We start from the raw sequence: 18,821 nt of genomic DNA on the forward strand, positions 1-18,821 counted from the left end.
GTGTATGTTACATATATTGGATGTATACATCAGACCTGAATTCCATTCCTTGAGCTATCACCAATCCAAGCCAATAGAGACAGCAGTTTTGAAGATTGTCTTCCCCTGCATTATCACTCACACAGTTGGGGCTACTCTCCCTCTCACTTTTGACACTTTAGTCACCCTGGCCTTCTTTCCCACTGAAGGACCTTTGTACCTGCTCTTCTCCTTTCCTGGAACACTTTTCTCTCTTTTCAGGCTACAGCTGGGCTCTCACTACTATCCTCACCAGCTTGAAGGCAACATAAGACATTCTCCCATCAAGGTTACCAGTAAACATCTTAGCGGCTGAATCCAACAAGCTGTTTTAACATCTTATTTTCCAGTACTCACTCCTTAAAGCCTGTATGTTGGCTTCTGTGAGAGCTCATGCTCCTGGTTCTCTTACCTCAGGCTTTTTTCAGGTCTTCTCCTCTGTCCAACCTCTTCACCTGCATGGCCCGTGGTCATCTAAAATCCACCGTGGCACAAAGTCAACTTAGGTCCACTTCAACTTCTCCTTTCCTGGTATTCCATGTCTCAGTTAGCGATATTTCCACTCACTTGTCGTTGAAACTGGAAACCTAGAGGTCATCCTAGACCCAGTCAAGAACTTATGATTTTACTTCCTATTTTGTGATACTTCCCGCTTATCCCCATCCCTTTTATTAGTAGCCTACCTCAAGCCATCACCATCTCATTCCTTTGATGCTGCAGTAGTCACCTACTGTACCAGCTTCAGTTGTGTCCATATCAAGTCCTTCTAGTGCACATGCAGAGTGAACCATCTAAGGTAAAATTCAGACCTTATCAGTTTCTTCAAAACTGTACAATGTGCTAGTCCCTAGCATGGAGTAGGTACCTATTGTTTGTTGAATGAATGAATGAAGAATGGAGACCAGATGCCTCTCAATATCCACAGTTAGGGCTCAGTTGGATTCTGGAATATATTGTCCACAGTCCTTTAAAGATTTCATGTTTTAACCAAACCTTTTATTTCTGAGTTTTGTGCTTATAAGTTTGTAAAACCAGAATGAATATTGTTAGTATAGTGTTTAGTTCATAGGTTGTCTATAAGAACAAGATAGGATCCCTATGGTGAAAATAAGATTTATGTGCCTATATTTTTGTTTGTCTTTTAGTTATTATCTATTAAATTTGTATATGAAGACTTTAAGAGAACTCTTCAAAAATAAGTGTGTTCCCCCCTGTTATGTTAAAAGAGAAAAGTGAGCATCACTCTTACTGTATCTGCATTTATGTAGCTGGATTTCTGCATTATGAGACAAAGATCCTTCTATTCACAGTTTGACAACTGGTGTTTTGGTTGCTATTCTTTAAGGTTTTGTAAATTTGTTCTGTTTTAACAAAGAATCATCTTAGAACCATTTGCTTGAAAACAACTTGCCAAAAAAGTGAAAAGAAGACGTGACAATGTAATTAGATGTCTAAACATGTTCATCAGGGCGGAGGTGGGGAAGCATAGGTATGATGTCTCCTTTACTCTTAGATTTTCCTACAGTGCTTCAGTATACTCTTATTTGTGGTAAAATATATATAACATAAAATTTATCATTTTAACCATTCTTAAGTGGCCTTAGATAAATTCACATTTTTGTGCTACTTCAGTGTACTTTTTTCCTGAACTTTATTATATTGAAATAATTCAGTACTTTCATGATTGAGACCTAAAGCTGTGCATGCATTGGATAAGCCAAGTTCTCTCTGGGGCTGATCAGAGTCTTTGAAGAAAAATGATTCTGTTTGTTGAGTTTTTGTTAAGAAACTTGCAGCACGTCCAACCTTGTTGGGCTCAGAGAGCAAATGCCAATGGGAAATTATGGGAACAGGCTTAGAAATTTGGCTTATTTGAACATTTTTTTCCAATTTTAGTTTCATAAAACATATTTAGGGTGCCATAAAGCCTCTGCAGTTGTGTAGGAATCTCATTTAATCATGATTGGTGTCCTATTTCTAATAGTGAATAAGCAACAATATTGTAGAAAATAATGAAAAATTAAAAAAACTAAAACAGCATTTGGCTATTTCTCCCTAGTATTTTGAAGTTATTTCTGAGATCAGAAATCAACCCTTACATCATGAGATTATATGGAAATTATTTTTATGATATGAATATATTAGAAACAGTGCTCATTGACAAATCAGTGTCTTATATTGTTTCTTTTTTTTTGGAGGAAGATTAGCCCTCAGCTAACTACTGCCAGTTCTCCTCTTTTTGCTGAGGAAGCCTGGCTCTGAGCTAACATCCGTGCCCATCTTCCTCTAGTTTATACGTGGGACGCCTACCACAGCATGGCTGCCAAGCAGTGCCATGTCCGCACCCGGGATCCGAACCAGCGAACCCCGGGCCGCCGAGAAGCGGAACGTGCGAACTTAACCGCTGCGCCACCGGGCCGGCCCCAGTGTCTTATATTGTTTTAATAAAAGGGTGAAGCATTTGTCTGTTTTACTTCACTAGTTTATGAGACTCTTCTCTATTCTGATTAAATCCTGATTATAAAGTATTAATTTAAGTAATATAAAGTAATTAATTTAAGAAGATAGTAGTTCCAAAATGTAAAGTATTATCTGGAAATGTTCAGAGACCATATAAACACAATTTGGTTTATTTGTTTTTATTATTCAACTCTGTTTAAATGTAATCCCTTGTTGTGAAATGATAATTTGGAAACAAACATAGAATGTTAGAAAATAGAAAGGATTGAGCTCAATGCCTAATTCTTGGACCCACTAGAATATGAGGCCAAGCTCTAATTTAGGAGACAGAGGTATCACAATGTGCTGTTCATTCTAATAAATTTAAACCTTTTTTTGGTAAGCTGCTCTAAGAGAAATTTTGGGAGGAATTGGTACTTTAGCCTTTTTCCTTCATCCCAGAGTGAGGAAGTTTAGCTTTGAAATAAACAGAAAGTCCTTACTTTATAATAATCTCCCGGATGGACGTTATGGTCATGAGAATCAATTCAATCATCTCATATGCTAGAAGCTGACAAGAGCACACCTGAACTGATAACAAACTTGGTTTCTCTTGGAAAATGCCAAAAGTACCTGTCGTCCTACTATACACGTAACTGCAATTGATTTGCTCTAATTTCATCATCAAACTTTTTTGTATTTATCAACAAGGAAGATCTACAACCAACGCTTCAACTATTTCCAGTTGAGGATATCCCCTGTCTGTTTGCCTGAACAGTCCCCCTTCCCCACCGCCAATCTGCCAAGATCTTCTTGAGGGAAATAAAGATGTGGTGGTGAAGGGCTCGGCAAAGAGTCCATGGTGGTGAAGAAGCTCAGGAGATCTGGAGTTCTCAATACTCCCTGCCCACTCTAACACGTTTTCCATCTCACCTCCTCCCAACTCTTCAGAGCTAGTGCATAGCATGACCATTGAAAGAACAGACCTAGGCAAATATCAGAGCCCTGAAACTTTTCCAGGATATTTTGAGTATAAATAATCTTGGCTCTAGTCAATGGCAGACAAGCTAATTATTTGTTCACATGTGCTTTGGCCAGTTTTTTTCTCATTTGGGAGCTTGTAATAACTTTGGATTTTGTCCTTTGTATGAAATAACACCCATAGGTTGCACATTTTCCACTGGTTCAAAGTTTTAAGGCATTTTGGGATGTCTTATAATCATGTAGGAGTTGGAGGTCAAAGCAAGAAATAAGCATTACGTGAGGCAAGTGGATTCTTTTGTAGGCTAGATATAAAACATTTATCTCTTGAAGGCTTAACTTACTAGGAGAGAAAGTCTTGATTTAAGGAGATATCACCACAAAGTAGAGAGGCTGATAAGAGAAAGCTATTCTGAGAGCAGTAGTTTTGTTCTCATAAATGAACAGAGGCTCAAGAGCGTTAGACTGTGAAGGTTGGTGCAGGGACTATATACATGCGTTTAGAGGAACACTAATTTCCCATTTAAGGTTTGTTAGGAACTATTATAGGTTTTATAACTCTGTTGACAGTAATCCTATTTGGAACATGATCTGCTTATATAAAAATAATTTTTAATATGAAAGGTCTCATTAGCTTAAAAGACTAGTTGAATGGTAGCTTTCAAAGCTGAGTCACAGTCTAATTTACCAGCACAATTCACAGTTTCCCTCTTTATTTTTCTTGGTAGATTAATCCCATCTCACTAGTGCCATTAGGTGCTTGCCTTGATGGTGTGGAAAAGTGCATACAAACATCTGATGTTTCTCAGCATGTGGGTTGTGACAAATTTAGATGTGTTCTAATAGTGCATCTGCGTGTAAATAGCTGAAGATTTATAGTTGTTTTTTAACTTATGCATGAGGAAATTGACCACGATGGGATAATTAAAAATAACAACTCTCTGGAAAAGCAGGAGATAAGTTCTTAAATGCTAGAACACCAAGGGACAATATTCTCTAACCTAAATTGGATAATTTATATCTTTGTCACTTGAAGATCAGATATATATGTTTGAGTTAATGAATTATCCCACCAACATCCTATAACTAAAGCAAATTTTGTTTCCTTTTCACAGGCAAGGTTTTAGTCAATTGAGTAATAAATCATCCTGCCTTTTCCTGAATTATAGGACAGGGAGCTTCTTACAGGCAAGACTGCAGTTAAATGAGGCCCTAGAGGAGAGAGTCTACCCGTGTTAAAAGAATGCCAGCGAAGAGATGGCCCAGGCTACTTTGGCTAGAATTTTCAGTGTTTAAAATAGTAATATCATGTGGCTGTTTTTAAACATTTTTAGTTTATCAGTGAAGATGTATTTTCAATGCTCAAAGGTCAGGAATGAATCAACTTCTTGATAACCCCAATATCCTGGTCACTGCCTACTGATGGTCCTACAGTGACCAGATGTATGAGAAAATGTTCCTCTCCCTTGAAAAAGAATAACCTTACAAGCACGTACAGTTTACAAAGAATATTCATGCTCATTTTCTCTTTTGAGTCTCACAATAACACTGTGTTATATATAAAGATTATTAGTTCCTATTTAAAAGCAGAAATTAAGATTCAGAGAGGCTAAGTGACTTGCCCAAGGTCATATATCTAGCGAGTGGAATAATCACAACTTGAGACTAGTTATTTTTGTCCTAAGGACAATGCTTTTCTCATGCTACTCTTTGTTGCCTGTTTGATATGCTTATCAAATCGGTCACTATAAACATAGATGAAGGTGCTTTTGGGAAATTTGTTCCTGGGAGAATTGTCTGAATCGATGATGTGGTTGAGAGCATTATTAACCTGAGTCTATGACCTGAACAGGAATGTATAAAGAAATATCCAGTTTTAAGCGGCATCGGTCAGATATTCGGTATAAATGAATTGGGACTCGGTGGACTGTCCGGGACTAGAGCAAATCCGTCATCTTATAATCATGAGTATTCAGAGGACTGGACCTGTAATTTAGGGAAGACAATAGGTGAGAAGGCCTGGATGCACCCGAGAAGGAAACAGACGCAAGAGATGATTGACCTGCTAAGGACACACTAAGCTGAACGGGTGAAGTTGGTGCCCTGTTGGCACTGTTGTGCAGGGATGGGTGAAACGGGCTGAGGAGACCCGGATTCTGTGAGCCTGAGATCCATGGACTCTTCCAGACGTGGGTGGAAGGCAAACTGCAAGTGTCCCCTGGGAAATCTTATGGCAAATGCTTGGAAATTAAATTTACATCGGAAGAACTGTAAATGTTAGTGGAGCCATTCATATTTCTCTTTGGTTCTAAGCTGTGACTGCTAATAGCATTATACTGCACTGCAGGTGTGAATTCCCATCACGTTCATTTAAAATATTTACCTCAGTCTGAAAATTTGCTCAAGTGAGAGTCATTTGTCTATCGTTAGCACTCAATCTGACTTTCAAGACACATATTCTTCAAAATAATTTGAGAAAAAAAGTGATTTTTAGTTAAGCTATATTGTAAGTCCTTTGTGATGTAAAATGTGTTCAGGTAAAAATCTTTTATTTGAACTAGTGTTAAGTATAAAACTTAAACTGTTGCAGAATGTGAATGAGGAGAACCTTTTAAAGAAATCCAGCTTTATTGCTTTCACAAATCTCTAGGGACTTAGTTGGGTTATCAAAGTACCAACAGGTGGGGTTCTTAGGACATCTGCTTCAGTGGACAAATAACAGTGATTTGCAGTTAACTTAATACTTGATTTTATTTCAAAGAACATACAGGCATTTGAAAAATAAGCTTTTTTTTCTGAACCTAATAAGATAATTTTCTTGGCGATGTCTCTTTTCTGAAACAGTGAAAAGGTAAATTTTAGGCTAGCGTCTGTCCAGATAATCACGATGTCTGAATGGAGTCTGAAGAGTTCATAGAGTATTAACTGAATTTGTCTGTTTTCTAAAGGAAATTGATTATTTTTAAATTATTTTACAGGATCCTTCAAACCAAAAATGTGGGGGAAGAAAGAAAACTGTGTCTTTCAGCAGCATGCCATCGGAAAAGAAAATTAGCAGTGCGAGCGACTGCATCAGCTTCATGCAAGCTGGCTGTGAACTCAAGAAGGTCCGGCCAAACTCCCGCATTTACAACCGTTTTTTCACCCTGGACACAGACCTCCAAGCTCTTCGCTGGGAGCCTTCCAAGAAAGACCTTGAGAAAGCTAAGCTTGATATTTCTGCCATAAAAGAGATCAGACTGGGCAAGAACACAGAAACGTTTAGAAACAATGGCCTTGCTGACCAGATTTGTGAGGACTGTGCCTTTTCCATAGTCCATGGGGAAAACTACGAGTCTCTGGATCTGGTTGCCAATTCAGCAGACGTAGCAAATATCTGGGTGTCAGGGTTACGGTACCTGGTTTCTCGGAGTAAGCAACCCCTTGATTTTATGGAGGGCAACCAGAGCACACCAAGGTTCATGTGGTTGAAAACTGTGTTTGAAGCAGCAGATGTTGATGGGAATGGGATTATGTTGGAAGACACCGCTGTAGAGTTAATAAAACAGCTCAACCCTACCCTGAAGGAGTCCAAGATCAGGTTAAAGTTTAAAGAAATCCAGAAGAGCAAAGAGAAACTAACCACTCGAGTGACAGAAGAGGAATTTTGCGAAGCTTTTTGTGAACTTTGCACCAGGTCAGAAGTATATTTCTTACTTGTACAGATATCTAAAAACAAAGAATATTTGGATGCCAATGATCTGATGCTCTTTTTAGAAGCTGAGCAAGGAGTCACCCATATCACTGAGGATATGTGCTTAGACATTATTCGGAGATATGAACTTTCTGAAGAGGGACGCCAAAAAGGGTTTCTTGCAATTGATGGCTTTACCCAGTATTTGTTGTCACCAGAATGTGAGATTTTTGATCCTGAGCAAAAAAAGGTTGCCCAAGATATGACCCAGCCCTTATCTCACTACTACATCAACGCCTCTCACAACACCTATCTCATAGAAGACCAGTTCCGGGGGCCGGCTGATATTAACGGGTATGTCAGAGCTTTGAAAATGGGCTGTCGAAGCATTGAACTTGATGTAAGTGATGGTTCAGATAATGAACCAATCCTCTGTAATCGAAATAACATGACAACACACCTTTCCTTTCTAAGTGTCATAGAGGTGATAAATAAATTTGCCTTTGTTGCTTCTGAATACCCACTCATTCTGTGCTTGGGGAATCGCTGCTCCCTGCCACAGCAGAAGGTAATGGTCCAACAGATGAGAAAGGTTTTTGGCAATACGCTCTATACGGAAGCACCTTTGCCATCAGAATCCTACCTCCCATCTCCAGAAAAATTAAAAAGAATGATCATTGTGAAAGGAAAGAAATTGCCTTCTGATCCAGATGTTTTAGAAGGAGAAGTAACAGACGAAGATGAAGAAGCTGAAATGTCTCGAAGGATGTCAGTAGATTACAATGGTGAGCAGAAACAAGTCTGGCTGTGTAGGGAGCTCTCTGATTTGGTATCTATCTGTCAGTCTGTTCAGTACAGGGATTTTGAACTGTCTATGAAGAGCCAAAACTACTGGGAAATTTGTTCATTTAGTGAAACAGAGGCCAGCCGAATTGCAAATGAGTATCCAGAGGATTTTGTAAATTATAATAAGAAGTTCTTATCAAGAATCTATCCTAGTGCCATGAGGATTGATTCCAGTAACTTGAATCCACAAGACTTTTGGAATTGTGGCTGTCAGATTGTGGCAATGAATTTTCAGACTCCTGGTCCGATGATGGACCTTCACACAGGCTGGTTTCTTCAAAATGGGGGTTGTGGTTATGTTCTGAGGCCGTCCATCATGCGAGATGAAGTTTCTTACTTCAGCGCAAATACAAAGGGCATTGTACCTGGGGTGTCTCCTCTGGCTCTTCACATCAAGATCATCAGTGGGCAGAATTTTCCAAAGCCCAAGGGAGCGTGTGCCAAAGGGGATGTCATAGATCCCTATGTTTGTATAGAGATACATGGAATTCCGGCAGACTGCTCCGAGCAAAGAACTAAAACCGTACAACAAAACAGTGATAATCCTATTTTTGATGAAACTTTTGAGTTTCAAGTAAACCTGCCTGAGCTGGCCATGATCCGCTTTGTTGTTCTGGATGATGACTACATCGGGGATGAGTTTATAGGGCAATACACAATACCGTTTGAATGTTTGCAGCCTGGATATCGGCACGTTCCCCTGCGCTCTTTCGTGGGTGACATCATGGAGCACGTAACCCTTTTTGTCCACATAGCAATAACTAATCGAAGTGGAGGAGGCAAGGCACAGAAGCGCAGCCTTTCGGTGAGAATGGGGAAGAAAATTCGGGAATGCACCATGCTCAGGAATGTCGGTCTTAAAACCATAGATGACGTCTTTAAAACAGCACTTCATCCCTTGCGAGAAGCCATAGATATGAGAGAAAATATGCAGGTAGGAAAAATCCCGTCCTCTCCCCCCCGCCCCTACTCCCTCCTCCCTTCTCTTACTGGTGAACATTGTTTTATTAATAGTCTGATTCCTCAAAAAATTATCAGAAAGATTGTGTAAACCCATATACCACTGAACTAAGTTCAGTGTTGCCTGTAATAAAGCAGATATGTTTTATGTTTCTATTCATGAATGCTGTGTTAAATTTGGCCTGAACTAAGTGAGCCAGGTAGTGGAGTATCAATGTAGCAAAATGCCATATACCCATTAAACATCGCTAGTACATAACCAAATTGATATGTGGAATGTGTATATGAAGAGAATAGAGTACAAAGTATTGTATGTGTGTCATACATAAAATATTAAATAAACACGCGCATACTGATTAGGAGTGTATGTGTAAAATATTTGCTTATGTGAACACGAAAGGGAATTTTAAGTCATATGAAACAAATGTAATGTCTGTTGTTACTTTTTAGTTAGGTGTACAACGATAATAATAAGTTATTCCCCACAAGAGCAAACAAAACTAAACAAAATTTAGCACTTGAACTTGCTGAAAACTATGTAGGTTTCTCTTAGAAATGCGGTTTAATCAAAAGGACGTGGATTCTGGATTAAACTCTAGCCCCATGTGATCTTGAACAAATTATTTCAGCTCTTTGATCATCAGTTTTCTCTACATAAGGTAACAAAAATAGTAATACTTACATTGCAGGATTATAATGAGAAATAAGTGAGAGTTTCTGTAAATTGCGCAGCCTTGGCATGTAGAAATTCAATGTTAGTTTCTTTCCCTTCATTAATGCTTGTAATCAGAGATGGCCACAAACTTTTTTCTTCAATATCGTTTAACGTATTTATTCCAGGCTCAATGTCACTGAGAGTCCATCCACAACAATACTGCGTTTCTGCACCAGGCAAGGAGGTGCTGGTGGGCAGAAGCAACAGCAGTCTATGTACGAGAGTGAAACAGGAGAGGAATATTTTTCAATGCACTGCATTTGCTCCTTTAGCTAACATTTTTAAAGTAACCCTCACCGGAAAATCCCCACTTCAAGACAGAAAACAAGCTTGAAGAGATTAAATAATTTCCCAAATATTGCTGTTAATAAATAGCAATGTCGGGCTTTAAATCCAGACCTACTGCCACAACCATGGTCCTTCCTGGTTTTTAGTCATGTGATGCTGATCCTCAAACCCACGACTTGGTGAAAACTTTATTTTTACATTATTTCACAGAGGAATTCTAGGATTGACTTAAAATCAATTTTAATAGCCAAAGTGGTGGAAAATAGTGTGGTACATAAATGATATGTAAATCCTCAGACTGTAAGCATTTAATTTGAGGTGGGGTCTCTTAGCCACTATTTTAAAAACAGTCTCCAAATATTAGCATCTTCTACCTGCCTTTTCCTGACATAATTCTGTAACTATTATAAATCCCTCTATGAGATTAGTTATAAATCATTTCTACATCTAAATTTATAAATAGAAGTAGATTTTGTATATTTCTATATAATTCTTGAAATATATCCTTTATATATATTATGTGTTTAAAATACATATTAAGGAGAGTTGGTTATGGATAAAGTTTTTCCAGGTAGTACTGATAATTTATATCGTCTCAACAGAAACTCTTTTGGGTTGAGGATTATTTGGAGCCTAATCAGTAGAAAAATGAGTACTATCATTGTCACTAAATTCAGGAGACATATAATAGGTTAGGTATTATTTGCTGTTAATAAAACATAAAATAGTCATAATTCTTATTTCAAATGAATTTTTTAAAAGCCTGTAACATGGACAAACATAGCCCAACATGAAATGTGTTTTAGTATGTGCATCTGTGAGGTGCATCTCTGATGGGATGACAAAGAGTACCATTGATGGTTAGTTAAGTGCACGTGGTGAGTGATGGCAGCCTGCTCCCTTGAGGGGAAGAGCCTGAAGGAGATGCACTCCGATGGACAACCACTGACATGCTTTTATGACCATCAGGATACAAATAAAATAAGGTGTTCATGACTGGCCAATGCTAGTTTGTATGAATATTCCAGTGCTTGGCTTTGAAAAGCACTGTGTAGCCTTGAGTCTCAATCTGCTTTGCTTTGTGGCATATTTGTAGTGGTTGCTGAAAACTGAGAAAGATGAAGTCTAATAGTGAATTAGCTCTGTGTTATCTGTGTGCATAACACAACCTTTCTGGTTGGTTATAATCCAGTTTGCTCCACACGATATCTGTATTTAAGGGTGTTCCTTTATGAATATGGTTTTGTGTAAGCCTAGGAGTGCTGGGGGTGAAGTGTCATGTGGTCAGAAGTGTAATTCCATGTTTTCTTCCCCGCAGAATGCCATCGTGTCTGTTAAGGAGCTGTGTGGACTTCCTCCTATCGCCAGTCTAAAGCAGTGCCTGTTGACCCTGTCCTCTCGGCTCATCGCCAGTGACAATTCTCCCTCAGTCTCTCTTGTGATGAAAGATAACTTCCCTTATCTGGAGCCTCTGGGGGCAATTCCAGATGTGCAGAAAAAGATGCTGGCTGCTTATGATCTGGTAGGATATTGTGACGCTGTATTTCTTATCTATGCATGTGGGAGATCATATGGCAGGGCTCTTTCATGGAACTCTAATGAATAACACAAAATCATTGCCTTTGAAACCTGGTTTGGGGGTAGCAGGCAGAGTTGGCCCTCTCTGCTTCCCATAAGCCCCAGTGGAGACTCCGAGGAGGTGCTCTGAACCCAGAGCTCCACAGAATGCAAATGGAAAATCTCCGCTTTAGCGAAGAATGAATTATTGATTAAGTCCTCAAGGGTATAAACAATTTCTCATCCTCCAAGTGACTTTAGCCTGAAAATAATCATTTAATTGCACACCTCTAGCAAGTAAACTTATGTCTCAGGGCTGCCTTATGATGGTTAAAACTAGGCATTTCTCTGGAGTTTTTATTTCTAAGCTCATAATGTTATCTGACTTTTCTGAATATATAATAGAATTTATGTAGCAATTAAATTTAAGAATAACTATATTTTTACATCTCCTAATTCCATAAAAAAAATTAAGGAGCAAATGAAAAACTGGGAAAATTTGTAACATGTGTGCTAGATAAAGTGTAAATGTCCTTAAAATAGAAAGAACACTTAAAAATAGATAAGGAAAAAAATACCGTGAAAAGAATCTTACATCAATCAGGATTAAGTTCAGCTTCATGAACCAAAAAATGCAAACCAGTCATGGCTTAAAAATACAAAGTTTTATTCTCTCACATAAAAATCTGGAGACCAGCCATTGAGAGTGGCACGTCCACAGTCTTAGGAACCTGGGCTCCCTCGAGCTTTCTGCTCCACTGTCCCTAGACCATCCTCAGAGTCCAAAATGGCTGCTGAGCTCCAACCATAACATCTGCATTGGAACCATCAGGAAAGATGAAGAGGAAAAAGAGGCATATCCTCTCTTTTTAAGTATATTTCTGTGAAATAGCGTGGATCACTTTTGCTTATATTTCATTAGCCTGGAATTGACACATAGCCACACTTAGCTGTGAAGGAGAATGGGAAATGTCTTTATTTCAAGGGGCTATGTGCCTAGCTAAAAGTTGTCTCTTCGGTTACTAAGAGATAGAGGGAGGGTGGATATTAGGGGACAGCAGATAGCTGTGCTTCAGGGGTGAACAGGCAATTCATGTGTCTCCTCCCCCTAAAAAAAACCCAATGAAAATGCAAAGACATATTTAACGTTAAAGTAAATTTTTAATTAAAGATATTAAAGAAATGAAGTGAGATACTTGCCCTCTCCATCAAATTGGCATTTTTCTTTTCTTTTTAAAAAAGTACCTCTGATAAAGAATTTAAGGAAATGGATACTCTCATCCATCCACTTCTAGCGGGAAAATAAAGTGAGATAATTTGGGGGGAAAAATTTGGTGATGTAATTTAAAATGTTTACCCCATTTGAGCTACATATTTCCTTTCCAGGGATTTATTATAAGTCAATAGAGATTTACGTAAACATATAGGTTTAATGATGTCAACATAGAAGGATTGGTTACAAAAAATACAGTAAACCATGTTATAGACTCTTTTGAAACCATTAAAATAATGTGTTAGAAGAATATTTAATGATGTGGGGAACTCCTTATAATATGTTTTGTGAAGAAGTCTGGTTATAAAAAATATACACTATAAGATTTAAATTGTATTTATATGTGTACATAGCTAAAATACTAGCAGGATATTAATAGTGATTATTTTTTTTCTAGGTTTAAATAAGCTTTTGTTGGTGAAACTCATGATATATTTTATAGGGTAAATCAAAGGCCTGGAGATTTGTTAATATCCTTTCTGTTTTTGACCTGTTCTTACTCTCAGGATAATCACTGACTACCTCTTTATAAAACTGATTATGTACTTTAATAGAAGATTCTACCCTCTTCTCTTCTTTTTTTTAATTAATTTTTTTATTGTGCCATAACAGTTTGGAACATTGTGAAATCTCAGTTGTACATTATTATTTGTCATACACCATATAAGTATGCCCCTTCACCCCCTGTGCCTACCTCCTACCTCCCTTCCCCTGGTAACCACACTGTTCTCTTTGTCCGTAAGTTTGCTTATGTTCCACAAATAAGTGAAATCATATGGTGTTTGTCTTTCTCTGTCTGGCTTATTTCACTTAACATAATACCCTCAAGATCTATCCATGTGGTTGCAAATGGGACAATTTTGTCCTTTTTTATAGCTGAGTAGTATTTTATTGTATATATATATATGACATCTTCTTTATCCAATCATCAGTTGACGGGCACTTGGGTTGCTTCCGTATCTTGGCTATTGTGAATAATGCTGCCATGAACATAGGGGGTGCATAAGCCTCTTTGTATTGTTAATTTCAAGTTTTTTGGATAAATACCCAGTAGTGGGATGGCTGGATCACATGGTATTTCTATTTTTAATTTTTTGAGGAATCTCCATACTGTTTCCCATAGTGGCTGCATGAGTTTGCATTCCCACCAGCAGTGTATGAGGGTTCCCTTTTCTCTACATCCTCTCCAACATTTGTTTTTCTGTCTTGGTGATTATAGACATTCTAACGGGCGTAAGGTGATATCTAAGTGTAGTTTTGATTTGCATTTCCCTAATGATTAGTGATGTTGAGCATCTTTTCATGTCCCTTTTGGCCATCTGTAGATCTTCTTTGTAAAAATGTCTGTTCATGTCCTCTGCCCAATGTTTGATCAGGTTGTTTGTATTTTTGTAGTTCAGTTGTGTGAGTTCTTTATATATTATGGAGGTTAACACTTTGTTGGATATATGATTTGCAAATATTTTCTCCCAGTTGGTGGGGTTTTTTTTTAATTAAGGTTGTGAAAGTTAACATCCTTGTGAAATTACAGTTGTACATCATTATTAGTCATGTTGTAGGTACACCACTTCACCCCTAGTACCCTCCCCCCACCCCCTTTCCCCTGGCAATCACCGATCAGTTCTCTTTGTCCATATGTTAACTACCACCTATGAGTGGAGTCATACAGAGTTCGTATTTCTCTGTCTGGGTTATTTCACTCAACATAATGCCCTCAAGGTCTATCCATGTTGTGGTGAATGGGACGACTTTGTCCTTTTTTATGGCTGAGTAGTATTCCATTGTATATATATACCACATCTTCTTTATCCAATCATCAGTTGCTGCGCACTTAGGTTGGTTCCATGACTTGGCTATTGTGAATAATGCTGCGATGAACATAGGGGTGCATGGAACTTTTGGAATTGCTGATTTCAGGTTCTTAGGATAGATACCCAGTAGTGGGATGGCTGGGTCATAAGGTATTTCTATTCTTAACTTTTTGAGGAATCTCCATACTCTTTTCCATAGTGGCTGCACCAGTTTGCATTCGGGTGGGTTGTTTTTTCATTTTGATTCTGGTTTCCTTTGCCTTCCAGAAGCTCTTTAGTCTGATGAAGTCTTACTTGTTTATTTTTTCTTTTGTTTCCCTTGTCTGAGTACACATGGTATTCAAAAAGATCCTTTTAAGACTGATGTCAAAGAGTATACTGCCTCTATTTTCTTCCAGAAGTTGTATGGTTTCAGGTCTTACCTTCAAGTCTTTGATCCATTTTGAGTTTATTGTTGTGTGTGGAGAGAGATAATGGTCTACTTTCATTCTTTTACATGTGGCTGTCCAGTTTTCCCAGCACCATTTATTAACAAAACTTTCCTTTCTCCATTGTATGTTTTTGGCTCCTTTGTCAAAGATTAGCTTTCTGTGGGTGGGTGGTTTTATTTCTGGGCTTTCGGTTCTGTTCCATTGATCTGTGTGACTGTTTTTGTGCCAGTACCATGCTGTTTTGATTACTATAGCTTTGTAATATGTTTTGAAGTCAGGGATTGTGATGCCTCCAGCTTTGTTCTTGTTTCTCAGGATTGCTTTGGCTATTTGGGGTCTTTGCTTGCCCCATATGATTTTTAAGATTCTTTGTTCTATTTCTGTGAAGAATGCCATTGGGATTCTGATTGGGATTGCGTTGAATCTGTAGATAGCTTTAGGTAGTAGGGGCGTTTTAACTGTGTTTATTCTTCCATAATAGTGATTATTTTTAACTAAGGAGCATGAATTTTATTTTCTTATTTATGTTTTTCCATATTTTTTCTCTATTTGCCAAACTCTTTATAGTGAACCTGACTGATTTTTATAATTGAATAAAAAGAAACAGTAAAGAAGAAAAGAATAATGTTTTATCATCAAACACAACTGGAAGATGTTTAGGATAACCATTCTACAGCTGAAAAAGGAAAAAATCCCATAGAGTGTATTTTGCTTATGAGTGATTGAACCTCTTATAAACTGTACTTCATGGCTGCTGGGGGAAAAGTTCGCCTATTACCTGTATCTCATTTTTCATGAAATCAATTTTTTCATCATAAAAGTAGGGACTGAAAGCTATTCAGTGAATAGGTATAATTGCCATCTGAGAGGTGAAATTAGGGTACTAGTTGCCATAGAAACAGACAGTGGAAATCACTCCAATTCCCTTTTAAGCTAAGCAAGAAGAATCATTCACTGAGAGGGGAGCCTGGTCCCCCGGAGCTGGGCCTATAAGAAGCAGAAAAGCACCTGAACTGTGTTTGGCCCATTTCCATTTCACATCCCCAAGTGTCCGATGGGGTTTTGTTTTTCCGTTTTATCTGCTGGTGCCAAATGTGAACATGAGCTTTTTCTCATTTGTATTTTTAAAATGCAATTTGTAATTATAAGCATAGCATAGTTTTCCAAAGCTTAAAATCAAAGGCTACCGTGGACAGCAGAAATACTTATAACGATGTCTTCTTTTATAGTTCCCTATGGAAATGGCTTTTCATTTTGGTAAGGAGTTGAGTATAAATATCCTTACATCAAATGGTAAACTCAGCAGACTGTGGAAGTGATCGAAAATCCTGCTGACGTCTCTGTTTGTTGTTTCTTTTAGGGGGTGGGTGGGTAGGGCCAGATGAGTGTTGTGACAGTATTGAACGTAAAAATGCCATTTTTAGCTTTTAGGTTTTGCTTTGTATTGGTTGGCATTTTTAATGCTCTTGATGTATCAGTGTTAGTATTTATTTTAAAGAGGTCCCCCAAGATATTCTGCAGATCCAGAGTGATCATTTAAAAACATAAATCTGACCATGTCACTTTTCTGCTTAAGATCCTCTGGTGGCTTCCCATAAAATAAAATAGAAACTCCTCACTGTGGCCTGCGGGGCCATTTATGGTCTGGCCTGGCTTACTTATCTCTCTTGCCTCTCCCAACCTCACCCTGGACCCTCGCTTCTGCTCACTCCCCCAGCACATGAGCTTGCTTTCTTTCTGCAATCAGACCAAGCTTGTTCCAAACTCCAGGTCATTTTATTTGCAGTTCTCTGTGCCTGGAACATTCTTCTCTTGCATGGATAATTCCTTCTTATCTCTTAATTCTTATCTGAAATGTCATATCCTCAGAGAAGCGTTCTCTAACTGCTGTCCCCAGCTGTCACTCTATCACATAGCCCTGTTTGATTTCCATAGTCCTACATAGCAAGAATGAAAAATATTTTGCTTGACTTTTTGTTTAATTTCTGTCCTCCTTTACCTCTCAGTTTGAATGTATACTCCATGAGGGCAGAGACCCTGTCTATCTTTCTTTACTACCATTATCTCTAGCTCCTAAAAGAGTGCTGGCACATAGTATGTTATCAACTAATGTTAGTTGAATAAAAAGTAAATAGAGGCATCTGTTGTTGGTGAAAATAGTGTAGTTCCCATGCTATAATTGAATGTGTTTTATGGTAAATCTTTAAGTCCCCTTGTTTTACTCCTATGATACCACCCTAGCCAAATTATTCCCTGTCTTAGACATACAGTTAAAAACCTAGAGACTAAGGCAAAACTATGGAGACAGTAAAAAGATCAGTAGTTGCAAGGGGCTGCGGGCAGGGTGGAAGAAGGGAGGGAGGATGAATGAGTGGAGCCCAAGGGATTTTTAGGACAGTAAAACTATTCTGTATGATATTGTACTAGTGGACACCTGTCATTATGCATTTGTCAAAACCCATAAAATGTACAACACAAAGAGTGAACAGTAATGTAAACTATGGACTTTAGCTAATCACAAGGTGTCAATATTGGCTCTTGAATTGTGATAAGTGTACCACACTAGTGTGAGATGTTAGCAGGAGGGAAAAGTGGAGGTGGGGTGAGAGGGTAGATGGGAACTCTCTGTACTTTCTCCTTAATTTTTATGTAGACCTAAAACTTCTCATAAAAAGAAAGTCTAAAAACCCCCCTACAGACTATTAATAAAAGCTTATTTGGATGACTAAGGCAGAAGGCAGATCTGGGGTTTATTGCCTGGTGGTGGTGTGGGGGCAGTAATTCCAAAATGAACATCGTGCCTGTTCAACTTAGACTCAAGTTGCTGCAACATTTGGATTTCTCAGAAATGGTAATGAACTGTATAGATGCCGTCCAAAAGGAAAAGTTGTAACTCCTAAAAAAATATAGAATATGTTTAGAACAAAAAACCTGAAATCCTTTCCAAAGGGGTAGGAATGTTCAGCTTATTTCGGTATCAAAAGAAAACAAATCAGGCAACCAGGTAATCTTCGCATATTGAAAGCCAGCCTGAGTGTGTCAGTCTCTACTGCTTATCAAGAGGAAAGAAAATGAGACTATTCTAGCAAACCTTGACCCCGAGTTTCTCTGTACGGATTTTTTCTACATTGAGCTTTTCCCTAATGAGCTGAGTTGTCCTTATTTCTTACCAAACACTAGCTAATTTAATATTTGGAAATATTTCTTCTTGAGAGTTTTAAAAATTCAGTCTTAAAGTCATTTTAATAGTAATATTGTAATTATTATTCTATTATAGCATCTGTGTTGATATCAAGTAATCAAAACCCTAATATATTTGTAGTAGAGTGGGCTTATTTCCACAGCATAATATCTGGAGACATCCCCCTTCCCCTTTCCATATCTTATTTAAAACATATGTTTTCTATCTGCCCACTGGTACTCAAAATTTCCAAATTACAATCAATTTCTTTAAGCCTTTTTATCTCTTTTAAAATGCAAAGAAAATCTCTGTGAGTAGTAACACATTGGGTTATCAGTAATTTGTACCTTCGAATGAATTTCACAGATCCTGTCCTACCAGCCGGTTTTTACCTGGGAAGGGAAGAGATCCTAATGACTGAGGGTTCCCCAAGCCTGGGTAGGGTGAAGGTGAGGCTGCTCAAGGAATTGCCATTTTTCCTAAAGGCAGTCCTGTCTGCAGTCGCCCTTAATATGCTGAGTTGGGATATAGCCACATAAATGCCTGCCTGATATTTAGGGCAACGAAAGCAGAGGTGACTTTCCTGGTATCAAGCACATGTCACAGCCAGAGGTGGGATATGACAGCTTCTGAAAAGCACTAAAGCAA

The 18,821-nt window shown here is 38.2% G+C and overlaps 1 protein-coding gene across 5 annotated transcripts in view; it reads left to right on the top strand.

The window, feature by feature from the left end:
- PLCL1 (phospholipase C like 1 (inactive)) overlaps nt 1–18,821 on the top strand; it is a 310,272-nt gene that overhangs the window by 234,146 nt on the left and 57,305 nt on the right. For all 5 annotated transcript variants that reach the window (XM_070241466.1, XM_023622295.2, XM_070241467.1 and 2 more), the window contains 2 exons: nt 6,417–8,891; nt 11,239–11,442. In XM_070241466.1, the coding sequence (XP_070097567.1) occupies nt 6,417–8,891; nt 11,239–11,442 (2,679 nt within the window). The remainder of the gene's footprint in view (nt 1–6,416; nt 8,892–11,238; nt 11,443–18,821) is intronic.

This window comes from Equus caballus, chromosome 18 (genome assembly GCF_041296265.1).
Source record: "Equus caballus isolate H_3958 breed thoroughbred chromosome 18, TB-T2T, whole genome shotgun sequence".
Taxonomy (NCBI): domain Eukaryota; kingdom Metazoa; phylum Chordata; class Mammalia; order Perissodactyla; family Equidae; genus Equus; species Equus caballus.